General features: G+C 44.3%; 1 protein-coding gene across 2 annotated transcripts; it reads left to right on the forward strand.

Annotated features, from left to right (window-relative positions):
• Positions 1 to 27,069, forward strand: STX11 (syntaxin 11). 2 transcript variants are annotated; one of them, XM_084777421.1, is made up of 3 exons: positions 1 to 534; positions 16,296 to 16,790; positions 24,933 to 27,069. In XM_084777421.1, exon 3 carries the CDS (start codon positions 24,938 to 24,940, stop codon positions 25,799 to 25,801), a length of 864 nt encoding a protein of 287 aa, XP_084633547.1. In that variant the 5' UTR covers positions 1 to 534; positions 16,296 to 16,790; positions 24,933 to 24,937; the 3' UTR covers positions 25,802 to 27,069. The 2 variants fall into 2 exon arrangements, with proteins under 2 accessions (XP_084633547.1, XP_084633546.1); XM_084777420.1 differs by lacking the exon at positions 16,296 to 16,790 and having other exon boundaries at positions 8 to 534.

Consider the following 27,069-nt stretch of genomic DNA (forward strand, 5'->3'; position numbering starts at 1 on the left):
CTCTGGTTCAGCCCTCCCGCAGGTCCCTCCTGGAGCAGCCACACCCACGCTCAGAAACGGTTTCTAGAGTCCTAGACTCGGAAATGCTCTGGACTGCATAAGTCACCCGCGTGGAGGGGTTTCCCCGCGGAAAGTCCGGCGGATCCCGCCCCGCCCATCTCTCATCTCGGAGCACGAAGGAAGAGGGAGGAAGTTCCCGGGTGATCCACGCTGTAGCTCGCAGCATCTGGGGGCGCACGGGAGGGGAAGGAGGCTGGTGTCTAGATTTCCAGCACCCTGCTGCGTGGTGACTCCTGTCCGGGCGGGAAGCTGAGCGCCCAGCGGAGGACGTCCCCCCGGGCGGGGCCTGGTCCCCAGCTGTGCTGCCTCAAAGCGGCGGGGGGCGGTGCCCAGATGCGGCCCGGGTGGCGCAGGGCTCGGACCCCGGCTGAGAGGCGCAGCCTGGGCTTCCGAGAAGCGAGGGGAGCAGAGCGGAGGGGTCACGCGCACCCACTTACCTCCGGACTTCCCGGATCAGCGCCTCGCTGGATCACGGTTCGTTTTGTCCCGCGAGTCCGCTTGGCTCTCTTAACTTTTTCGGCCTCGGGGACGCGGGCGCGGGGCTGGCTGGGGTCGGGGACCGGGCTGGCCCGGGGCTGAGATGCTGTGCAGCAGCAGGTGGGTTTGGGGTGTGGTTCTCTCTGCGCTTTTAGGGACTGTCAGGACGCGGGGGTCTCTCATCTAGCGCAGAAAGCTTTTTAAATGCTTGAGAATATAATGCTTCATCAAAAGTGCTTCAAAGATGCCTAATGTAGACTGACTTCAGAAAACTACCCGAGGCTACTCCGGTTTAAGTCGAGAGGTTGAGTTTTGTTTTATTTTATTTTATGGAGGCGGGTTTTTTTTTCCAGTTTGGCCTCCACTTTTTCAAACACATTAGAATGGGCACTTCTCCACTCGAACTTGACAGTATGACTCAGGAGCCAGGAAATACAGCAACACTGGTACCGCCTTGAAACAGCTCTCACAGAAGATTTTTGGGGAGTTTGTTTTAGGAGAGCTGTCAGGTGGCTTTACTTGGAGAACCACACCACACAATTCTGTTGGCTTCTTGACTCCACGAACACCAGCTGAGCCCTGCGTTTTACTTCCTGTGGCCCCCTCACACTTGTTCGAGCCATTTCTCAGTAGAGGGAGGAGCTGTAGTTTCTACACGGGTATCCAAAAATGAGTCACAAGGTGGCTCTAATTGCAAGACTTTGTTAATAAGCTTTTGAAAAGCGAGGTTGTGCCGGAGATGGGGCTGGTGCTGTCAAACCAGGGCAGACAGCCTAGGAAGCAACTATTCAAGTTTTCAGTTTCCTAGAGCGCCTGATGGGACAACATGCCAGCTGGGGTCACTAGGCTGATCTGAGATAACCCTTAAAATCATGTGCTTTCCCACAGAAGCTCAAGAGAAAATTAATTTCATCATTCAATAACCATTTTTGCTGTTACTTTTCACTGGTTGGCAGAAGTAGGGCATTTAGTGGAGTGACTGTTAATCTAAATTAAAAAACATTTCAGAGTTTGCTTATTTATTTATTTTGCCAAATTGATTCTTTAAAAGATACAGACTCCTGAAGAAGGTTGCTGGGAGCAGACATTAAATCTTTCTGTGGCTGGATAGTGCTTCTTCTTAGAATGAACTTCCCTGTCTAGAAGCCCAGCGGAGGCGGGCATAACTGTGGACCCTGGCCGAGCTGAGGTCAGCCCTAGACATGGTCCCAGGCTGTGGTTCCGCCTCTGCATCACGTTCCATGTGTACAACCATGGACCCAGTGCTGTCCTGGCAGCCAGGGCCACAGCTGAGCAGATTCTCCGGGATATCCAACATTGTGAGATGGGTGCTATAAGCAATCTGCACTCAGAGGAGGTGCCCCAGTGTGGAATACCAGAATGTCCTAGGTTTCTGCTGGGGCAGGAAGGGAAAGTTTGAGTTCCGGTACCCTGTTTGTCTTTGTAGGCAGACCATTTTTCATCCGATGCATGATTTAAAAGTCTGTCAGTGAGGTATGGCTTTTTAAAGTGTTTGAATAAGCCACGTTTCCAATTACTTAGTAGTCATGTAAGGCCAAACCCAGGCTGTTGCCACCCATGGCCAGTTGTGGGCACTCTTAGTCATGTACCTTTAAAAAACAAAAACAAAAAACAAAGTGACTAATGAGTGGTTCATAACTTTAGACCACTAGATCCAAGTGACTTTCTGCTTATGAGTTTATATGATAGTTGCTTTTCGTCTAAGGACTGGCTTAGCTTCCACGACTTTCATTAGCTGAGTTATCAAATAGTAAGTAGAAAGTTCCAGTAATATACTTTGATTTATTTTATTTGAGACATGGTCTCACTGCGTAGCCTTGGCTCCCCCGCCGAAATTCACTATGTAGATTAGGCTGACCTAGAACTCACAGATGTCTGTCTGTCTGCTTCTACCTCCTGCCTGCTCATAGTTAAGGTGTCTGCCGCCACCCCTAGCAGTATGACTTTGAGAGAAGGCATGCATCCACACCAAATTGGTTAGACCATATTGTTATAATTATAACCATATTGTTAAAGCTACTCATTCGTGTTAATCTCTTACTGTGAATAATTTATGAGTTTAAACTTTATCTTAAACACGTGTGTACAGCCAGCAGCATGACTAGGGGCCAGGCCTTCCCTGGAGTCTCCTGAGGAGGATCCCTCAGGACTGAGGAAGACCAAATTTCCCAGTCCTGTGACTGCTCAACCTAAAACGACTTTAATCTCTTCGTTTCACCTCTCCCTCTGCAGCCGCAGAGTCGTGCTTTCTATAAGAAGGAAGAGAGAAAGTGTGTTGTTCGGCACTGCGCTCCTGGGCTTCAGCACAGGTTTGACTTGTGATGAGCATTTCTTAAATCATGAACCCGACTGTAGAGGGCAGTGGTCCAGGAGCTGGAGGGGTGGGCGACCCAGCAGAAGGAACAGCAGTACTGAAAGGAAGACTGAAACAGCACTCTGAGGTCAGGAAACTCCAGCGTGTTTCCTGGGGGGGGGGGGGGGGAGAGGCAGAAAGATGAAGGTGGAAAGATAGAAGTATGGGATTACAAAGGCCCGCGCGCCACATGGGCTCTGGGACCTCATTCTGTGGAGGCCTCTGAGAAGACAAGCAGCGTCAGGTACATGTTTAAAACCGAGCAGGAGCCAAGTCAATGAAGGGCTTGCCGCACAAGCATAAAAACTTGAGTTTGATCCTCAACATCCATCTAGACCCAAAAGCTTTCACTTGCAGTGTAAGCTCTGAGTCGGTGGAAACAGAAGGATCCTAGGCCCTCTGGTCTAGCTGCATCAATAAGTTCCAGAGTGAGTGAGAGAGCTTAGGCACCAATGTCAACCTCAGACATGCCAACACATGAGTACCTGCATGCACATGAAGACACACACACATACACATGAATACACACACACACACACACACACACACACACACACTTAGAACAGATTAACTGAGAGCTACATGGTCTTAGGAAGATTACTATAATACTGAGATGAGAGCATGAAGAAGGTGCTGGTGAGGACACATGGAAATGAAGGGCGGAGCTAATAGAACTGACACAGTGGAATAAATGAATAAATGAACGGATGAGTGACATTTAAGACTTTGTCTTAAACTAAAATTGTGATCATTTTTTTAAAATCACAATTCCTTCTCGAGCAGCAATAGCTCCAGGCATAATATGGACCCTCCATGGCCCCTATTTTGCTGTGTAGCATCTTTCTCCCGATTTTCCTCCAAGAAATACAGGACTGCAGCTAGGGTTATCATTGAAGCGTACTGGTTTGAATGAGAGTGGCTTCCACAGGTCCATGTATTTGAACACTTGGTCCCCAGTTGGTGGAAGTGTTTGGGAAGGATCAGAAGGTGTGGCTTTATTGGAAGAAGAGTGTCACTGGGGTTGGCTTTGAGGTTTCAAAAGCCATGACATTCCCAATTAGTGCTCTCTGTCTTGTCTGTCTGTCTGTCTGTCTGTCTGTCTGTCTCGTGGTTGTGGACCAAATGTAAGCTCTCAGACACTGTTCCAGCGCCGTGGTTGCCTGCCTGCATCCATGTTCCTCACCATGATGATAATGGACTAAATATCCTCATGGAGATTTGGGGCATCTGAAGATTCTCAGAGCTTTTGACCCACAGAGCTATGCCCTAAGTTCTAAATGTTCAGCTTTCCCTCTTTCTTTGATGTGTTTTGTCAGTCGAAAGGCCAGGGACCCAGGTACTAATCAACAGGTTTATGAGGGTAAATGGTGAAAGAATCAATAGCAAATGAAGTCAGGGACATTAAAACTCCCATTCTTACAGTCCTGGCTTCTGATCTGCCTTCTGGTGCCCATTTCATCTTGGTTCGACTCTATAAAGAGCTACTCTCCTGCCTCTAACTTCCAGAATCCTAGGCAGTGAACAAGACTCTGCTGTATCCTTAGCCTCTTGACAGTAGGTTGGCAAATGGTTTAGATATTTTCTGCTGAGCACATTTGAGTAGATTCCGTTGGTCCTAACAAAAGTAATCTAACCCACAAACCGTGCCCCACCCCAAATCCAGCCCCAACTCTATACCATTCTAATTGTTTGATGATTTGACTTACTCTGACTTGAGCTAATATTCTGGTTTTTTGTTCAACATAGTGTTGACCATCTTGACTTTGGATCCTTCAAAAGTAGATGCATCGGATTAATACTGTTCTCAAACTTAACCAAACTCACTAAGTTTAAAGCTCTGAAATGTCTAGATCTATAAAGCTTGGTGCCTTTCCATGTTTTCTTTCTGTATGAATTAAATGTTTCGATGCTTTTTCAGATTCATCAGGAAATTGATAGTTCCCTGTTGTATGAGGAAAACATGGAAACTTCTTGGGCAATACAACCCATACTGTCCCTTGGCTTGAATTCCTATAACTGTCTGTGATTCCTGTCAATAGAAAGTGAAAGGTTGAGGTCACTGTTTTTCACGAGTTTCTTTTGCTTCCTCAATTCTTCTAGAACCTCCATGAGAGTGGGCAACCCCTATGGTTGGCTTCGCTGGTTCTCTCCGAGCCTCCTCCCCATTCTAGCTACTCTGTGACTTTTGCAAATAACTAAGCCATCTGCCAAAGTAGGCGGTTGTGGTCCACTCTCTGAGCCTATGGGTCTCGGACACTGGTATAGGTTGTCCAAGTTCTCTGTAAGGCCTACTAACTGGCAACTTTTAGTGTGAGTTGGTTTGGGACTGGAACTCTCTGGTTGAGACCATGTGATTCTTTAGCTTTAACTGGGGGTGTTTTCCTTTTCAGTGGCTTCTGAGATTGTCTGGACACAAGTCTAATATAGTCTTTCTTTCTTTCTTTCTTTCTTTCTTTCTTTCTTTTTTTTTTTTTACTGGACCGTTCTACTCCTCTCTTCCTCCCCCTTCATGCCCACCCCTTTGGTTTTATTTTGTAATTTCCTAGGTAATTCTCATATTTAAAATCTATGGCCGGGCGGTGGTGGAACATGCCTTTAATCCCAGCACTTGAGAGGCAGAGGCTGATTCAAAGATGCAAAGCAACATTCTTTGCAGAATTTAGTCGTTCAATAATGTGAGTTCCAGTTTTTTGGAATAGTGGGGGGAAGAGAACATGTTCTGGCTTCAAGTTAAGCATCTGAATCGCAGCAAGCCTGCCTCTTTACTCCTAGCTTTCCTCCTTACTTCCTGCCCACGCCCACTGGCCTAGTGGTCCACGATCTGATTTTTGGATAAAGTAGAAGAGTTCGTGAGATGAATCCCATAATATCACTACTACACTGTCTACCTTGTACTCTCTTCATTTGCTATACCATAAGCCATGTGAAACAATGTCTTCGTGTCAGTAACTCATGGCTCTTTATTACTTCAGAGCCCTTTCCTATGGCAGAACAGCCTGGCAGAAGAGAAATAGAGCAGCATTGCTGCTGCTTTCACTCCCTCTTTCTCTCCAATACCTATGCAAACGTTGAAAAGCCTCAGACAATACAGTGAACCTCCATGTATAGCCTATAGATTTTTAAATTTTATTTTATTTTATTTGGTTTTTTTAAGACAGGATTTCTCTGTTTATCCTTGGCTGTTGCTTTGTAGACCAGGCTGACCTCGAACTCACAGTGATCCACCAACCTCTGCCTCCCAAGTGCTGGGATTAAAGGCGTCTTCCACCACCGCCCGGCCATAGATTTTAAATGTGAGAATTACCTAGGAAAATTTCAAAAATAAAACCAAAGGGGTGGGCATGAAAAGGGAGAAAGAAAAGGTGTAACTCAGGGTGTTTCCTTTTATATCCAGCTCCCAAAATAACTATTCTGAGTCCTCATATGTTTGAATAAATGCCTAGGCCATAAGCCTTGGCTTGTTCCCCAACTAGCTCATAACTTAATTACCCATTTGTCTATCTTACATGTGCCATGTGGCTGGTTACCTCTCCTTTGGTTTCATGCGTCCACCTTTCTCAGAGTCCAGGGCGAATCTCCAGCCTCTGACTATATCTCAGATTTCCTCTCTCTCTCTCCCTGCTGCAAGTTCCACCTGTTTCTGGCCTCAGCTAATAGGCCATCAGCTTTTATTGACAGGTAATGTTTCCATAAAGATACAAGAGAATCCCTCTACGAGGAGGATGGGGAACGGAAGGAGGGAGGAAGGAAGGAAGAGAGGAAAGCTAGAAAGGAGAAAGAGGAAAGGAAGTTCTGCCCCGGCTTTCTCCCATCTCAGATGGAGAGATGTCAGATTCCTTGAAAAGCTGTGCTTGAAGGAAGGTCAGCACATATAGGAATCAGTAACTCTTCCAGGATAGGAAGAAGTTCCAGGAAGTCTTATGCAGAGAAAATGTGAGGTGCTGCCTTTAATCCTTAATGAGCATCTAATAACATGAGAATGTTATTAGCCTGGGAAGGAAGATTAAACATTCATAGATGCAGGAAAAGCGCCTCGTTTGACTCACAGAGATGGGCAATACTTCTTGGAAGGGAAAGGCACTTGAGAGCATATTGATTTTGAATCAGCTCTTTGCAGGAAATGTTAGTCATATGCAGAGAGACCTGGTAAAGGAGAGAGGGAGCTTTGCTGTCTGCTCGGTCCTGAGGAGCCTGGCAGTCATCAGTCCTGTGCCCTCCGTGCTGTGCTTCAGGCCTCTCTGCCTCAGTTTCCTCTCCTTTTCCCCTAACCAAATACCTCCTAGTAAGCCACCTGGAGTTCCCGCAGACCCTGTGTTCTCTACAAAGACTTCCCTTTCTCAGTCTCCCACTCTTCCTCTGAGCACAGCATGCTTCTCGCCCCTCTATCGTGTTTATATCCCTATGAGGGCAAGGACCACCTCTTTAATTTGTGTCCAGGATGTATGACTCACAAAAGTGACAGAAGAGAACCGTTCTAATGAGTGTATTTATCTGGGAAATATTTACCAAGGTTTCCAGGTTAGATATTTTAGAGTGCACTACAAACGCATCAGGCATAGTCTTAGACACAGCCCCAGACCCCGTCGAGGTTACGGGCAGGCAGAACCCAAACAGCAAGAGACTGTGTTGTAAGCCGGTCAGCAGGGCAACACTGGTGTTAGGCAAGAGGAAGAAAGGGGAGTGCCAGTTCCTAGACCCAGCCGGGTTAGGGAAAATGCCACCTTCTCAAGGAACCCGATTCAAACCAAAATCAAAGCTGGGAAGGTGGCTTTCATTACAAGGGGCCCTTTTTCAACAAAGGAAGCTCTTTGGCTGTATCTAGATCAAAACTGAGATCCTTCACGTGGACACACATTTGTACCTGTGTGTGTGCATGCATATACGTCTCTGTGTGTGTGTGTGTGTGTGTGTGTGTATGTGTGTGTGTGTACACACACGTGTGCACACAGAGCATGTTGGGAAGATGCTGCTGCTCAAGAGAGAAGAAAGTGACTCCTTCATTTAAAGTGTGAAATTGATAGGAAGGAACAAAGCAGGACATTTCTGCGTGTTTCATGCAAACTGCTGTTGCTAGGAGTTGGTTTTAATATCCTGAATGTGTAATATACAGTGGCAAAACAAACAAACAAACAAACAAACAAACACAAAAAACCCAAACATTTAAAGCTCTGAAATGTGTGAATTTGTATGGCAAGATGGCTCAGTGAGTAAGGGCATTTGTCACCAAGCCTAATGACCTGAGTTTGAAGCCCAGGACCCACATGGTGATGAAAACTGATATCCATAATATGCATACATATACACAAAATGAATATATAAATGTGGGTCCTGGAGAAACAGTGCCACAGTTAAAAGCACTTCCTGCTCCTACTGAGGACACAGAGTTGGTTCCCAGCATCCACATGGCCACTCACAGCACAACCATCTGTAATTCCGGTTCCATTACCCTCTTCTGTATTCCTCAGGCACTAGGCATGCACATGGTATACACACACGCGTGCAGGCAAGCACTCGCGCACATAAAATACACAAATAAACAAATCTTTAAGTAAATAAATGTAATAGAAACGGCTTTTAAATAAGTTTTTTAGAGTCACTGTTATCAGCTAAGGGCCTAGGCGAAGTCACCCTTGAGTTTTTTATCCTAAGTGGCCTCAAGGGCAAAACATATGCACTGAGAGCTGCGTGTGTTCTGAGTTCTCATCTGTGAACTTGGCTTCCAAGCAGCGCAGAGAGGTTGCAATCGCTGTGTTGCAACTGGTAGCCTCCACCCAGCTTAGCCGCTCATGCTAGGTCTTCCTTTTTCTTGTTTCCTGGCCAGTTCTTCATCGTTTATTATTGTCCTACTGGCTTACTTTTTTCCTCCTATCCGAGGACAGGATGATGTGTTCATGATATGTTTTTTTCTTAGCTTTTATGATTTAATATTTAAGTTGTGAGCCATTATGTATTAGTTTTTTCTGTGGCTGTAAGAAAACGACAAGATCAAAGGCAACTTAAGGAAGGGAGAAGAAATTTTGGCTTAGCGTTCCCGAGGGTTATCGTCCATGATGGTAAGGAGGCTTGGCAAGAGCTGTAGGTGTGGTGGCTGGAACAGGAAGCTAGCTAAGCGTTCACATGTGCAAACCTTGAGCACCCAACAGAGAGTAAATTAGTAGTAGGCAGGGCTTTTTACTTTCAAAAGCTCACCCTCAGTTACACACTTCCTCCAGCAAGGATTTACCACTTAAGCCTCCCCAACAAGTTGGGGACCAAGTGCTCAAATGCCCGAGACTATGGGGGATAGATTTCATTCAACCCACCACACATTATTAGTATTAATTTGGCTGATAAATAATATTTGTGTATTTGTGTGGCACCCTGTGACATTTGATGTACATATGAAAAATGTGCATAATTAAATTGAGCTAACTAATGTGTTCAGCATTTTGCTTGCTTACCTTTATGTTGAGGCATAAATTTTGTTTTGTTTTTTTTTTATTTGTTGTTTTTGTTTTTGTTTGGTTTTTTGTTTTTCTAGGCAAGGTCTCTCTGTGTTAGCCTTGGCTGCCCTAGACTCAAACTCACAGCGATCTACCTGCCTCTCCCTCCCGAGTGCTGGGATTAAAGGAGTGAGCCACCACGCCTGTCTGAGACATAAATTTAAATTTAATACCTTCATTTTTATTTACTTTATTCATTTATTTGCATGTGGTATGTGCACCCAAGTGTGTATTCACACATACAAAAATGAGTATTGTGGAGGCCAGAGACAGACATCATATGTCTTCTATTTATTCTCTACCTTATTTTTTAATTTATTTTTTTATTGTTGGGTGGTTCCATAGATAAATATAATAAACTTAACCATTGCCAAACAAGATGCAAGTGAGAAAATGTGCTCCTTAAGGAATCAGATTGTAGGCATGTCAGTTTGTCTTTAAAGGTTAACAGATGTCACTGGGAATGTCCTATTTAGTCAACATGTCTTTTTTGATATTGAGTTGGACAATTTCTCAAGTTGGTAATTACTCTTGACTGACTTTTGAGTGCTCTGGGCATTTTTGTATCTGGCTCCCTGATGAACACCTGTCTATGTTCCACTACTGTTATCCTTAGCAGAAACACAATGGTTATTTCCATTTTTATTATTTCCATTTAGTCTAAGTACTAAAAGCATAGACAGAGCTTGTATTCTTATTATTTCTCTCGTCTTAGCCTAAGCTGCCAACTAGCATCTTGTTATTAGTTTTTGGTTGTGCAGAGAGCTCAAGTTTATGTTGTTATACTTGGTTTTCTTTTTCCTCTTGGATTTCTTCAATTTGTTATCATTATTATAAAGAGCAAAGATTTATTATTTTTTATCAGTGTTTCCCATTTAAATTTTGTATCCTTAAATATATAATTTCTCTGGGATATGTTGAAGAGTTTATTATAAAGATTACAGAGACTTCAACTTATGCCAGCCAATTATGATTTGCTTAAATTATTATTATTTTTCAGGTGGGTATGTGTTCACTTGCCAATGTTCTGTATGTAATTGTAATTATTCTCAGTATTTTACTCATATCCATTTGCCTATTTTTTATATTACAAACTGTCATTCTCTTTATTATCAGTTTATGATAGATGCTATGTTGGCCAGGACTTCCTCTACTTTCTATTACTGTATTTTCAATTTATAAAAAAAAAACCAAAAACTAAGAGTTCATTAGTTGAGAATTGTGTGTGTGTGTGTGTGTGTGTGTGTGTGTGTGTGTGTGTTTCACATGTGTATGCACATGCATGTGGAAGCCAGAGAACAAACTCAGGTGTCACGCCTCAGGTGCGCTCCACTTGTTTGTTTGTTTGTTTGTTTAAATTTTTAAAGACAGGGTTTCTCTGTGGAACCCTGGCTGTCCTAAAATCACTTTGTAGACCAGGCTGGTCTTGAACTCACAGAGATCTGCCTGCCTCTGCCTCCTGAGTGCTGGGATTGTTTGTTTGTTTGTTTGGAGACATAATTTTTGGGTTTGTTGTTGTTGTTATTATTGTTGTTGTTGTTGGTGGTGGTGGTGGTGTGTGTGTGTGTGTGTGTGTGTGTGTCTCCAGGAAGTCACTGATTAGGCTAGCTTGGGTGGCCAGCCAGCCCTCTGGTTTAACTGTCTCTGCCTCAGCAGAGCTTGTGCCGTCAGGCCTGCTTTATGTGGGTTTGGGGAATGCAACTCAAGTCCTCAGTGCACTGAGGCACTTTCCTGGCTGACCAAGCCAAAACTCAGTGCCTTGAGAGTTACTTTAGGACCATTCTCTCTTCTTTCTCCTTTGTCCACATCAGTATTTCTCCTGTTTCACTGTGTAGGAAGAACTCAAATTTAGTGTATCCTAGGCTCAGCCTGCCCACTGCAGAGATCACATGTGTGTACACCACAGCTGGCTCAGGGTAATTTTCCTTTTTAGATTTTCAATGTAAAGCCTTGGAAGAAGTTTGGGTTTTGCCAGGTGGTGGTGATGCATGCCTATAATCCCAGCACTTGGGAGGTACAGGCAGGAGGATCTCTGTAAGTTCGAGGCCAGCCTAATCTACAGAGCGAGTTCCAGGACAGTCATGGTTACACAGAAAAACCGTATCTCCAAAAACAAAAACAAAACAAAACAAGTTTGGGGTTATTTCAATCAAAAACTTAATACATGCAGAGTTTCTGATTCCACTGTAAATGTGTTGAAAGGTTTATTCTGAAGTGGAATTTATATGAAGCCATTAATGTTGGAAACAAGGACACACAAAACAGTTTCTGAGTGCTTTTTTTTTTTTTTTTCCTTTTTGGTCTTTTTGAGACAGGGTCTCTGTTCTGCAGCTCTGGCTGTCCTGGACCTCTCTATGTGTACCAGACCAAGCTGGCCTTGAGTTCAGAGATCCCCTTTCCTCAGCCTCCTGAGTGCTGGGGTTAAAGGCCTGTGCCTCCAGGCCCAACTTTTCTTAGTCACCCTACACTAGCCCAGATTCACAGCATTGGTTGGTTGGTCATTTGGACCTCAGAGGTGGGTCTTTCTGCCTCCCTCCCCTCCCTTCTTCCCTTTCTTCTCCTTCACTCTCCCTTCTGTTCTTTCCTTCAGGAAGGAAGTTAGTTGAGTGCAATGTAAGGGGATAGTGAGCTGGTCATAGCTAGAATCCCACCTACAACCCCAAGGGTTTTGTTTGTTTGTTTGTTTGTTTGTTCATTTAGGACTGGAACGAATGTCAGGACCCCACACACTCCAAACAAGCACTCTACCACTGAACTAGACCCCTGCAGCCTTTTTCTGTTCTATTTTGAGATGGGGTCCTTCTCACTCGCCAGTCTGGCCTTGAGCTCAGTCTTTAGCTTGGGCTGCCCTTGAATTAGTGATTCTCTCACCTTAGACATCCTTTCCAGCAATGGATGAGATTATAAGCATATCTCTTTGGGCTAGATCACTCTTCCTTCCTTCCTTCCCTCTTTCTTTCTTTCTTTCTTTCTTTCTTTCTTTCTTCCTTCCTTTCCTTCCTTCTTTCTTCCTTTCTTTCCCTCTTTCTTTTTTGCTATTTATTTTTTTTTATCAAACTCATATATTCTAGAAATGCCAATTAAGCCCATGCAATATATAATGAAAAATGAAGAACCTTGGTCTTCTTTCCTGTTTCCACAAAGTCAGCCAGGTCCAAGCTCTTGATATGTGTGTCTTCGGTCTCTAAATAGCACGCTTCTCTCACAGTTTGGTTTTTTGTTTGTTTTGGTTTTGTTTTTGGGTTTTGTTTGTTTGTTTTGATTCTCAGCTTTATGCATTGATGATGCTTTAGCTCACTTCTACCCCTTTCTACTTAGACATGCACCCCCGTCTTCAGGACAATGCCAGATCAATTTAAGCCAGATCAATATGCAGTGGTCAATATTGTGAAAACAGTAACCAGTGAGGCAGAACCACACACTGTGTCATGAGCGTGTTCTGGAAGTCACTGTGTGGTCTGCTTTCCAGATTGTCAGTTACTTTTTATTCTGTTCTATCTTGTTAGCTTGGCTTTCTTTCCAGTTATAAAACTCTACATTGTCTAAATCTACTCTCAAATTATGAACCACCGAAATTCTGTTTTCTTCATCTTCCTGAACAAGCCCTCATCCTCCTTCCTCACCTAGAAGACAGATTTTTTTTTTTCAGTCAAGGGCCCAGCTGCCACTTTAGACCTTCCATTTGTCATAGCAAGCATAAGGACCTGATTCAGATCCCTAGCACCTACAGGGAGAGCCAGGTGTGGCACTATGGTTCTGTAATCCATACACTGGACAGGCAAAGACAGGAAAACCCCAGGGGCTGGCCCGGCAGTCCAGCTGAATCACTCCAGGTTCTCTGAGAAACTCTGTCTCAAAAAAAAAAGAAAGATGAAAAGTGATCAAAGGTGCCCAGTGTTAGCCACTGGCTCCCACACGAGCACACGTGGGCACACGCATTCTTATACAAACCTGCACACAGATGTGCACCCCTCCCCCCACAATAAATAATGAAATTAATTTATTAATTAGTTATAAATACATTAATTTTCATTTTATAAAAAAATATGAAAGCTAAGACAGGGACTTTATAAGCACTACGTCATGAGGTTGTCAGGCCTCAGACTAGTTTATGCACCCCGTAAATCTTTCATAGTCTCTGAAATGTATGGCGCTGGAGTAACCAACCACCTTGAGATTCTTGAGCATAAAAGCACATGCGAACATTTTCTCCCTTTCTAGAATGTTCCTGCCCTTTCCAGCTTGCCCTCATCATTCTTCATTTTACTGAGTTTCACCTAGGCAAAGTTTTTTGTTTGGGGGGAATGTATCACATGGCTTTCTCGGTGACCCTGTGGGATGTCCTTGTTAAGAAGAGACCTCATAGACTCCTCTGTCTCATCAGAGAAATGTTCTCGCCTTTATAGCACAGGGTCAGGGCTTCTGGATGTGTTTGCTAAATATGAGTTACTTCCTGGGACAAAAGGAACGGTATAGATTTTTTTTTTGGTTTTATTATTTATTTTTATTTTTTGATAAACGGTATAGATTTTTTATTGTGGGTTATTTTATGGTTCTGACCCGTATCTAATAGATGATGAATTTATTTAGATGGTGGAAAATGTTTTTTAAATGTTAAATAATTCTGAGTTTTTGTTTTCTTACATAGAGTTAAACAGGAAAAAAGATTTTAGAATATTAAGAAATGAAGTGATTTAAGACCTCAAATAGGGCTGGCAGAAGGGTTGTTAGTAAAGTATTTGCCGTGAAAGTCTGGTGACCTGAGTTCAAATCTTGGAACCCATTCAAAGATGGAAGAAAAAAATTGATGCCACAAGACTGTCCTCTAACCTCCAGATAGGTGCCATAACACACCTGCCCCCTCCTTCCATCTGCCTGTCTATCTGTCTGTCTATCTATCTATCTATCTATCTATCTATCTATTATCTCTATCTCCATTAAAATGTTTAAAACTTGGATAATATAGTAACCCATAGGTGTTAAGGTCCCTTATGGCCATAGATGAAATGGAAAGTAAGCTGTTAACAGCACGCTGGCAAATGCACTGTTGGCACCTGTGGTTATGGTTCTGCATTAGTTATTTGGGTGGATTAAGGTTGGGTGAATCTCAGGAACTGATGAAAGCAGGTGGCAATGACAGGATGTGCACTCTTGGTTGTGTAAAAGCACTTCATGGACCACCCCACCGAGTCCTCTCTCAATTGTTGAGGTCGGCATTCATGCATGGGAGAGGGTAGCTTGCAAAGAAAGGTGACATAAGCAGGCTTGGAAAGCGCCAGCCTCTTAGGAGTAGCATCCCTTTTCTTGAATCACCATGTCTACCTACTGGGATCATGAGAATCTGAGGAATCTCAGGCGAGGGCCGACAATGGCCGAGGTGGAGTCAGGACATGACTTCACATAACTGCCAGGGCTGAACCCTTGGCCACTCATACTTGGAAATGTAGATGTGGGGTTCTAAGTAGACTCCCATCCTGATGCCTTAACATCCTAAAGGATGTACCCGGCCCATTAACTCCTGACAGTTTTCAGAGACTACATTGAACTTCCACCAAACTTGCTTTTATTTAGTGCAGTGACAAGAAACTCCCCTGCTGCTGTCTTTGCTGACTGATACTACACAGTAGAGCCAAGCCTGGTGGCTGCTCCTTAGTTCAGGGGAGCTACACAATAGACTTGAGGTACATTCAAAACTATCCACTTCCATTCCAAAACTGGTTCTTCACGTTCTCTAGACCTCTTATCAGACTGAACCCTGGCCAAAGTTAAAGATGCCAGGTATCTGTGTGCTGTCCTGACCTCACAGTTCCCCAGTTCCTGTGCAGCACTGTCACTGTGAGGCAGCTCCCCGGCTCCAGTGCAGCACGGGCACCGTGAAGCAGCTCCCCGGCTCCTGTGCAGCACGGGCACTGTGAAGTAGCTCTTCAGAGCCATATTAGCTCCTCACTGTGACTCACTATGGCTTTCAACAGGAAAGACAGAACTAACCTCTGACTTGTTAAGATAAATGTGCTTTCTGAAAAATAAATGTGTATTCTTCATATGAAATTTTAGATAAAATATGAATAGGATATCATATTGTAATGTATAATTAAAATATATACCTCAGGCTATGATCATCAGGATAGCTATTTGGAATATTGCTTATATTTTCATTTCAAATCATAATAAACTTCCATTTTAAATGCATGACCATTTGCCTTCCACGAATTATGATTTCTCTGTGCTGCCTGTCATCTTCCTAATCTGGGATTAAAGGAGAGTACATTGGGGGCACAGAGCAACCCAAAGAGACTTGTATCGGTGAGTGTCATTACAGTAAAGCACCCACAGATAGGTCTTAGTCGTTTCTTGTGTTTGAGAGTAAGTAACATGAGTTGCTCTATATACGTCTTCCACAGTAAGCAAGCTCTGGTAGATCTCCCTTGGCCGTGCCCAGGCTCAGTCATTCAGCCCCTCTCTTTGTGTGGTCTCCAGCCTCCAAAAGGCTACCTCCAACTTCCTCACAATGTCCCCAGTAGTAAGAGGGGGCAAACCTCAGTGACCTGTGCTAACCAGGCCACTTAGCCACAGTTATGCTTTCCGTGCTTTTAGTGGCTTGTAGTCAACTGTGGCTGCTAAAAATGAAGTAGAATATTCCAGGAATTTAACACACACACACACACACACACACACACACACACACACACACACATTTTAAGTAACCTTTATTGTACCATTATGTTTTCTATTTTATTTATTTTTCTTTTTTAATTTTATATGTATAAGTGCTTTGCCTGCATGTATGTCTGTGCATCACTCACATGTCCAATGCATGTGGAAACCAGGAAAGGGCCTTAGATCACCTAGAACTGCAGTTACAAGTGTGTTCACCAGCTAGCCATGTCTTATTCATATTGCAGTGTGGTCCATGGAACTGAAGAGAGAGCCCAGCTTTCACATTCACTGACGAAAGAGTAAAACGCATTGGAGAAACTTCTCAGGTCAAACACTGCATCACCACACAGTACAAAGGTGTGGATAATGACAGCAGAGTGGCCAGCAAACTGTGTCCCACACAAGGAATCCATGAAGTGTAGCAATGCATTTCCAAAGAGAAACGCCAACAAAAATGAACGACTACCTTTGGCAGTTGGAGGTAGAGACTCCAGAGATTATGAAAGTCACTTGACTATAAACTTCACATATTGATATCATTGGATAACTCAGATGTTGCTTCTTCTCATGTTTAAAAAAAAAAAAGGTCAATCAAGGCCAGGAGATGGTGGTGCATGCCTTTAATCCCAGCACAGAGAGACAGAGGTAGGTGGATCCCTGTGAGTGCAAGGCCAGCCTGATCTACAGAGCAAGTTCCAGAGCAGCTAGGGCTACACAGAGAAGCCCTGTCTTGGAGCCAGGTGGGGACAGACTCTCTCCTTTTTTTGATGTGCACAGAGCAGAGCACCTCGGATTACTCAGTTGAGTGAACCGATTATTCATGGGTTTGAGTCAACCTTTTGGGGAAAGGGCCTTTGTTGTTTTTTAAGGGTGTGTTCTTATGGCTGAGCTAGAAGCCAATTGCAGAGCTGCTGTGGCATAGTGGAATGTCCTGTTCCCAACCAGATGACTGTGGTGTGGGGGTGGCTGGACAGGAGGGGCTGGAGCAAGTGGTTGAGCAAGGTCTGTACAGGGTGATGGCAGCTGAGCAGCCTGTGACCTCATCGCGCGTGGGCAGGGCTGCGAGCTCAGCTTACCAGGCAGTGTATCCTGATGCTGGCTGCAACCACGAGAGAGGGGATGCTATAGGAGCTTTTCCCGGGGGGGGGGAGGGGGGGATCTCATGTGGACCAGCAGAGGACCTTCAATCTGTAGCCATCATCTTCTTTTGTTACTTAAAATTTGCTAGAAAACCCAGGCCCCAACAGCTGTATATTAGAAAATCTGAAATAAAAGCTTGGCTACTATATAAAAGTGACCGTTTATCTTCTCTGGGGGACAAGATACTTTTTGCTTCCTCAATATCTGGATACTGCATATAATACAAAGCTCCTGCATCTAAATGTGTACTTAAGTTCACGTTGAAAAAAAAAAAAACGCTAAACTTTCTGAAGGTGCATGAAAGCAGTGTCAAGTCCGAAACAGTTGCTTATCATAGGTTTAAGGAAGACCCTTACAGGCTTTAGCACCTGTTTCACCTCTTTAGCAAACTCCCCATGCTGCGACGTGGACCTCCCTCTGCGCTGCGTTCTGCGCATCTGTGTCTGATTCCTCTCGCTACAAGTCAAAAGGCTTGTAACGTGCTGTGAAAGCAGGAAGGATTCCATTTACTGGTGTTAGGCAACATTTCCTTGATGTATAAATTGGCTTGCTAGGGATGTCATAGAGACATGTGACAGTCTGCGTGGCTTCTAGGTCTGTCCAGTTGGCTGACCACATTCGGCCAAGAGCAGCTATGAATGGAACCCAAGACAAAAACCCGTGAACTCACTTAGAACATTGCGAGTTGCTTTTGTTGTTGTTGCTTTTTCAGTCTTGTATGCAGCTCTCTGGCAATATCATATCACAGTGTCCAAAGCCTGGATACCCGCTGGCACCGGAAACTTATACCTCAAGGATGCTGTGAACATAATGTCAGGGTCTTGGCAGTCTTGGTGGTTTGAAGGAAATGGCCCCCAACGTCTCAGGCACTTGAGCACTTGTTTCCGAGTTGATAATGCTATTTGGGAGGTTTAGGAAGTGTGGGCTTTCTGGAGGAAGTATGTCATTAGAGATGGGCTTTGAGGGTTTAAAGACTCACACCATTTTGAGTTTGCTTTCTCTGCTTTGTACTTGAAGATGTGAGCCTCCTGCTGTCTCCTCCTGTCGCCAGGCCTGCTGCTTCCCTGCCGTGACAGACTCTTAACCCTCTGGAACCATATAAACTCATTCTTCTATAAGTTGGCTTCATCGGGGTGTGTTATCATGGCAATAGAAAAATGACTCCCAGCACTTGGGGAGACAGAGGCAAGCAGATTTCTGTGAGTTCGAGGCCAGCCTGGTCCTCAAATTGAGTCCAGGACAGCCAAGGCTACACAGAGAAACTCTGTCTAGAAAAAGACAGACAGAAAGAAAGAAAGAAAGGAAGGAAGGAAGGAAGGAAGGAAGGAAGGAAGGAAGGACTGATTTAGCAAGATTTGTTCTTTCTGAGTTCTGTTTCTTTGGCTTACAGATTAACTCAGTCTCCTCTTAGCGCTCCTCTGTGTATACAAATTGTCTCCTAGTGGATTCCTTATCAGCCGTATTGAATTAGGATCCACTCCCTGAAGACTTCATTTTAACTTAATTACTCCATTGCCAGCTCCAGATACAGATGCATTCTAACATGCTGAGTCAGGACTTTCACATATGAATCTGGAATGTGGCACCGTAAAGGTGAAAGGATCCGTGTGCGATAGTTATTGGCAACCACGGGGATTAAGCCAATTAAACGTTTTAAGTCTTTTTTATTGGTGGCCAGACCATGAGTGGGCTTGTGACTCTGAAATGCCTCCTGGTTCCCAAGCTCAGGCACACGGAGGTTTTAGAGGCAAAACCCACAAAGACCATAATAATTTACATCAAAGTCAGATGATGGTCCAAGTAGCCTTGAAACATTCATTTTTGCCAGAGCATAGTAATTAGTTTAGACCCAACATGCCAATTATTTTTTATTTATATCTTTTTTTGTTATTTTAGTTTACTTTAATTATTTTGGTTAATAACATGTGGACCCGAGTCAAGACCGTGGAAATGTCAAATGTGTTGCCAAGGCAGGCGTGACAGTTACAGGGACAGGGGAGCGCGCTGAGAACTGTCTAAGCCAGCAGTTCTCAGCCTGCGGGTTGTAACCGTTTCACGGGGACCACCTAAGACCATGCTCTTATCAGATATCTACATTACAATTCATAACAGTAAAAAATTACAGTTATCAAGCAACAAAAATAATTTTATGGTCTGGTCACCGCAACACGAGGAACAATATTAAAGGGTTTGTAGCACTGGAAAGGTTGAGAACAACTGGTCTAAGCAGACACAAAATGGAGTCAGGACAAGATGCCATTAATCTTCGTCTTTTCAAAGGGACATAATTTAGACTATAACAATCAACAATCGTCTTTTTTTATGGCTACAGAGAAAATGTGCATACAGCGTTTACTTTATGAGCAGCTATTGCTACACATTGTGTTTGTGAAGTTTCCTTAGGACAAGCAGAGGCAGCAGCCCTCTCGTGGCTGTTCTCTGTAGCATCCAGTGTGTTAGGTATGAGTCATCCTTCCTGATATGACAGAAAATGTGCCTGTGCAAGCATGTGTGCAGTGGTTTGTGTGCTCGTTCTCATGTACTCACATGTGTGTGTGTGTGTGTGTGTGTGTGTTCAGATGTTGGTACACATGTATATGTGTGCATGTGCAGGCCTGAAGTGAACATTAGGTATCCTCCAAATTTTCTCTCTGCCTTATATTTTGAGTGAAGGTCTGTAACCTCATGCTGTTGCACCCAAGCCCCGGCTCCCAAAATAACGACTCCGAGACTTTATTATTTGTGAATAAATGCCTAGGACATAAGCTTTGGCTCACTCCCCGACTAGCTCATAACTTACCTTACCCATTTTTCTATTCTATGTGTCCTACATGGCTTGTTCCCTCCCCTCAGTTTCATGTGTCTGTCTTCCTCATAGTCCAGGGCGAATCTTTCCTCTCACCCTAGCCAAGAGTTCATCTCTCTTTCTCTGCTGGAACTAACTCCCACCTCCTATTTCCTGCCTCAGTGAATAGGCCATCAGTCTTTTATTGACAGGTGATGTTCCCATACAATACATAAAGGACTCTCTCTACAGAGGTCAGCTCCAGGGACCCACCTGTCTCTGCTGCCCCAGGGCAGTGGGTGTAGATTTGCATCACTGCACCCAGATTTTTACATGGGTGCTGCAAAGTGTCAACTCAGGTCCTCATGCTTGCATGGCAAACCCTTTACTAACTGAGTCGTAGCAAGAAAATAGCAAGACCTTATGGGCCAAATCTAATAGAAGGACTCAGTTCCTCGTGGCCTGTATATTAAGCTAATAAAGCTGCGCCACACTTCTGTTAGATAACTCTGTGTGTGTGTGTGTGTGTGTGTGTGTGTGTGTGTGTGTGTGTGTGTGTGTATGTTTTCAACACAGGGCTTCTCTGTGTAGCTTTGGTTGTCTTGGACTCACTTTGTAAACCAGGCTGACCTCAAACTTACAGAGATCCCTCTGCCTCTGCCTCTGCCTCCCTGAGTGCTGGGATCACAGGTGTGAGCCACCACACCCAGCTTAGATGACTTATTAATGTACTTCAAGGTGCCACGTAATAGTGAATGAAGCTCAATGTCCATTTTTTAATGCCTCTTTCATTCTTAGTGTCTGCCTGAACTTTTCGTACAAAAGTAAAAGGAGTCTAATAAACGCCTATCATTCTTGCCTAAGCTACCCTGACGGCTTCCCGGATTGTCTTCATGACCTACTAGATTGACGCTGTGCCTAGTGATTGCAAAAGCCACCATCTTTCTGGCAGGGGAAGAGGCAGAGTGCTAACCTTTTCCTTCACCGTTGGTCCTTGGCGCTTTCAGTCTCTCTTCAGCCTGGAGACCACTACAGTTCTCCAGAACTGCTTGACTTTCATGATCACAAAGCTTCCACAAGACGAATCTGTGGAATGGACTACAAATTTGATGATAATGCTAGAATCACAAGGAGCTCATTCTAGAAGCCCCTGTGCAGGCAGCTGCAGCGCTGGAAACCCTCCAGGTGACAGCCTTGTCTCCCTAAGGCTGAAGTCCACTGAGGCATCATCATCCCTTTACTTCTCTGTGTGCTCTCACATGAAATTTGATTGCTCAACAATAGAAGGGTTAAGCAGTCATCCCTCCTCCCCTCCCTCCTTCCCTTCCTTTCATCTTGTACAGAGTTCACAGGCCACACTACATGCATGGATAAAAGGACAGTTAGAAGACATAAGCAGATTTCTGATAGTTATAAACCATCTCTGGAATTTTCCACCTGAGTGGTGAATTAAAATAGAAGCTAATTCAGCAACTCTATGAACAGTTTCCACATGTTTACTATGCTGCTGTTTGCCACCATGAAACTCGGGCTCAGTCTGTTGAACTGTCTGATCTGCTTTTATCGGATACTATAGTTTTCGCTTTTAGGAGTTCATGGTAACATACATGTCAACCTGCTGAGTATGAGGCTTATTTTGATGCTCTTCTCTGCCCTCCTCTATGTTTGATATACCTTCAGCAAAGTTGTATATTTCTAATAGTTTGGAAGAGAATCTCAGAATGGAAACCTCTTAGTTCACACACACACACACACACACACACACACACACACACACACACACACTAGAGTTTTCCTGTTGCTTGCTTACCAGCAGCTTGGAGAACTTCTGAGTGGGTAGCACTTAGCCATCTAGGCCTGTGCTGTTCAGGAAGGGTGGACAGGAATGTCCTGGGAAAGCTCCCATGTAATACTCAGCAAAGGAACGCTCTCAATGCCCTTCTTGTTCCCAGACAGATTGGAGACATGTGCCTTCAAACGGTGTTAGGTCTTTACTGACTGGGGACCTGTGGGGTCAGGTTGTTAGTCACAAATAACTCCTTGAACATTTTCTGATACTGTCTTCAAGATGCTTTGCTCTTCATGCTGGAGAAGGAGGTGGTCTCCGTGCACAGCTCTTTCACAGCTTTGGGGCAGCAGTAGAAAGCATAGACCCCGTCTACTAGAAGCCTGGTATGCGTGACTCTCTCCGTTTGCCAACAGTTACTTCCATCATAGTGTTTTGTGAGGCTTGGCCAAGATGCAGGGAAAACATCTATTCTCTGATCTTGCTGTGTTCATCCAAATGTATCCACTTCACTTACCCACTTCTTGGAGAGTGGAATGCACTGGACACCAACTTAAACAGCTGGGTGTGGCTCCCACTCTGTGCTAGCTAGCTAGTGTACTTTTGGGGGAAGCACAGCATACCAACCTAATGGCCATGCACAGATGATAAAACTAATGATAAATCCTGTATAGATCTCATAAAATCATGGAAAAATATAGAATACCGAAAAGGAAGTAGTAGCAATGATGACAGTATCCCACAACTCAAGGAAAATCGCTATTGATACTTTGATGCATCTTGCTCATGTCTAATTGAGACAATTGTGTGTGGCTGCTGGAATTCTTTCCTCTCTAGCTGCCTTTCCCACCCGAGCGAGCGAGCACTTGTGCCTTTCATCTCATTAGATGGCCTTCTATATGCTTTGAGTTATCAAGCATCTTGTGCACTGAAGTCATTTTTTAAAAATGTCTGCAAAGATACTACAGTGATGAAAAGTGTGCGTGCCTCACGAGCTCTACACACCTTCTCGTGGATCCTTAGAATAATACGCCTTGAAAAGCTTTCAATGCATTGCTGGGCTGTCCTCCCGGAAGCTTCCATCGGTGTTTCCCCTTCCCAGGATTCTCTTTAGAAGTCTCAGAATCCTGCCCACTTGAAAAAAGTATTACCTTTAAGTATTTCCTGCTAACTTGGTGGGGAAGAAAAAGGAAAAGAGGTTGGAGAGATGGCTCAGTGGTTAAGACTACGTAAAGCTCTTGCAGAGGACTGGCTTTCAGTGCCCGGCATCCACACTGCATGGCTCATGACAGCCTGTAACTCTCGCTCCAGGAGATTTCACACCTCTGGATTCCTCAGATACACATAAATACACAGAATTAAAAATAATAAAGAATTTAAGAAGAAAAAGGAGCCAGGCTTGATAGTACACACCTTTAATCCCAGCAGTCGGGAAGCAGAGGCAGATGGATCTCTGTCAGTTCAAGGCCAGCCTGGTCTACAAAGTAAGTCTAGGACAGCCAAGGATACACAGAGAAACCCCATCCTGAAAAGGCTAAAAGAAGAAATAGAAGGAGGAGGAGGAGGAAGAGGAGGAAAATACTCATAATATATTTTGTATTCTTTTCTTTAATGGTGAATTTTTTTATTATAATATGCTTAGTAGAAATAGTTTTGTATATAATGCTTGAGTAGCACTGTTCCACATGATTCAGAAATGATTACTATTTAAGGAGCTATCTCCATATATATATATATATATATATATATATATATATATATATTTAGATGTATATAACTTGATTTAAACTTAATGCAGTATATACATGTATTGAAACATTACATAGCACCACATTAATATAAACAAATTTATGTTTGCATGTCAGTTAATTAAAAATAACCAAAACTATGAGCACCTTAACCTGTTGTGCACATCATCTCCTCTGGCCTGTCCCCAGGCTGGGTCTCCTTACTGCCTACTCAATTACTCTGCTAAGAGAATGACATTTACTGTCACTGAGAAAGTCTGGTATTGATTTTGTTCGTCAAAGAGCGGAAATGGCATTTTAAGCAGGAAATTTCGTTATATTAAAAATGATCATAACAGAATAATAAAATTTCTCCTTAGATTACGCAAATGATCTTGGCTGCTAGAGGCCATGGTCAGTGCCCACCATCCTCCGTTATCACCAGTCCACACTTCCGCCCTCCCCTGGCACTGCTGAATGCCATTAGGTATCTGAGTCCATAAGAAACTTTTGAGATCAAGTTGCCTGGGTGACGGTGGAACCCTTGGGAGTTATGCTTTGCCAGACTATGTAGTAGGAACAGGCTGTTTCTAGCCAGAAAGCGCCATGTATAAGTGCCACGTATGAGGGCAGTGTAGTTCCACCTCCACCTTCTCACTTCACTAAAAACGGGCACATGTAGGCAACATTATTTTGTCTTAGTCATTATCTGTACCAGCTTGACAAAGTGGCCTCAGACTTGCTGAGATCCACCTGCCTCTGCCTCCTGCCGGCTGGGATTAAAGGAATGACCATCACCCAGGCTGCATAAACCAAGTTGACTTTTACTGGTTGTTCTAAGTACAACAGGGCATGTTTACCAATGACAAATAGCCACAGAATAGAAAACACGTAGTGTCTTTCTCAAAGCCTTGTACGTTGTCTTTATTCAGAAGTTTGCAAAACTTTCTGGGTCCCCCCCCCCCCACACACACCCGTGTGTCTGTCTGCCTAATTCATGATGGCGAAACAAGAAGGTGGCTCACGCCTTTAATCCCAGCACTCGGGAGGCAGAGGCAGGCAGATTGCTGTGAGTTCAAAGCCAGCCTGGTCTACAAAGCAAGTCCAGGACAGCCAAGGCTAACACAGAGAAACCCTGAATCGAAGAAAAAAAAAAAAACAATAAATAAATAAATAAATTTTTTTACCAAAGCAATCTAAAAATTTAAGTCACTGATTGAGTTGAGGGTGGCTGTAATAGTGAGCTGCAAAACCCAATCGCGTGTCTGAATCATAGTATTTCTTTACTCGTAAATGAAATATTATGGAGCATTCAGCCCGTTTAATGTACCCATGGAAAAAGACTTAGGAGCACAGAGCAGAGCAGTTTCTTTGAGCTTCGGCTCCTCTGAATGCAGATCCCACTGTCGCTAAAGGATCCTAACCGTTGTCTCTCTACTTGTAGGCAAAATGAAGGACCGGCTTGCAGAGCTTCTGGAGCTGTCGAGGAGCTATGACCAGCAGTTCCCAGACGAGGATGATGACTTTGACGCTCCCCACGAGGACATCGTGTTCGAGACCGACCACATCCTGGAGTCCTTGTACCGGGTCATCCAGGACATCCAGGAGGAAAACCAGCTGCTGATGGTCGACGTGAGGCGCCTAGGGAGGCAGAACGTCCGCTTCCTCACGTCCATGCGGCGACTCAGCAGCATCAAGCGCGACACCAACTCCATCGCCAAGGCCATCAAGACCCGGGGTGAGGGCATCCATCAGAAGCTGCGCTCCATGAAGGAGCTGAGCGAGCAGGCTGAGGCCCGGCATGGAGCGCACTCGGCGGTAGCTCGTATCTCACAAGCGCAGTACAGCGCGCTGGCCCGCGCCTTCCAGCAAGCCATGTACGAGTACAACCAGGCCGAGATGAAACAGCGCGACAACTGCAAGATCCGCATCCAGCGGCAGCTGGAGATCATGGGCAAGGACATGTCGGGCGAGCAGATCGAGGACATGTTCGAGCAGGGCAAGTGGGACGTTTTCTCTGAGAACCTGCTAGCTGACGTGAAGGGCGCGCGGGCGGCACTCAACGAGATCGAGAGTCGCCACCGCGAGCTGCTGCGCCTGGAGGGTCGCATCCGCGACGTGCATGAGCTCTTCCTGCAGATGGCTGTGCTGGTGGAAAAGCAGGAGGACACGCTGAACGTCATCGAGCTCAATGTGCAGAAAACCCTCGACTACACAGGCGAGGCCAAGGCGCAGGTGCGCAAGGCGGTGCAGTACAAGAAAAAGAACCCCTGCAGGACCATCTGCTGCTTCTGCTGCCCCTGCATCAACTAGCAGCTGGCTTTGGCCGGCACTGCCTGTGCCATGTGGGTAAACATGTCCAGGATGCCAGCCAAAGGCATCCTGCACTGGGCCAAGGGAGAGGGTCCCAACGCCTTGCAGAGTTCAGAGCATAGTGAAAGGAAGCTAGGGTTGGGATGCAAGATTTTGAACCCGGTACTGGCCTACAAGGATAGTTGTTAGCGTCCGATGGTCCGTTAATCTAGGCAGATTACCACTGAGTTGTGTGACGTCACTATAAGATACATAGCACTCAGCATCACGGGGAGGAACTAATCTTGCTAAGATCAGTGTCTTGAAGACTAACGTGAACTTATGCTAATATTTACTATGAGCACATGATCAAAACTTCCCTTCGCTTATCCTCTCTGGAAAGTTCCTTGGTGCTACTCGAGTCTAAGTGACATTCACTTGGATATTCCTTAGTTCTGTTCAATTTGAGTAACACTGACCTTGGGTAAACGATTTCATTGACTTCTGATTACCTATTTATGTTGTGTGAGTCCTATGTGAAAACCTTCCTTGGCTCACTTATTAAACTGCACTGAGCACGGTTTCCTTATCTCTCACCTTTTATAACATATATATATATATGGATAATTTTTCCAAACATTTTTAAGCACCAAGTTTTGAATAAGCACTCAAGTTGAACCTTGTATCAGTCACACTTTATATATTTTTCACAGGTAACAGTTATTTAAAATGTATCTTTGTACTTCATTTCATATGAATATGTTGTGTAAATGTAAACTAATATTCACTCACATGTGTACATAATGGTCACTTGGGTTAGCTTTGCTTTTGTAAATTCTGTCTATAAATAAAAAGACTGTTTTCTGCGAGTTTTTTTGTTATGAGTGTTTTTTTTTCCTTTCCTTTTCTTTTTTGGTTTTTTGAGGGAGGGTTTCTCTGTGTAGCAGCCCTGGCTGTCCTGGGCTTGCTTTGTAGACCAGGCTGTCCTGGAACTCATAGAGATCTGCCTGCCTCTTCCTCACAAGTTCATGGGATTAAAGGTGTGTGCCTCCACCGCCTGGCCTGAGTGTATTTCATTCCTGGCTACATAGCCCAGTTTGGGTCAAACTTTATATTGAACAACTGTGTGCTGTCCTTGGTGGAGATAAGTGAAGATGGTTGAAGACACATGAAATAATAGTAATTTATCTCACTGTGAACTACTCCATTCTTGCATTAAAGCAGAGAGATTTAAAGTGAAACAATCATGTCTCTCAAATAAGTTTAATAAACATGATGTTATAACTATC

The sequence above is a fragment of the Acomys minous genome (assembly GCF_964271855.1).
Source record: "Acomys minous genome assembly, chromosome: 3".
Taxonomy (NCBI): domain Eukaryota; kingdom Metazoa; phylum Chordata; class Mammalia; order Rodentia; family Muridae; genus Acomys; species Acomys minous.

Excerpts from the sequence above, each read along its gene's own strand:
- STX11 (XM_084777421.1), top strand. The coding sequence starts at position 24,938 with ATGAAGGACCGGCTTGCAGAGCTTCTGGAGCTGTCGAGGAGCTATGAC.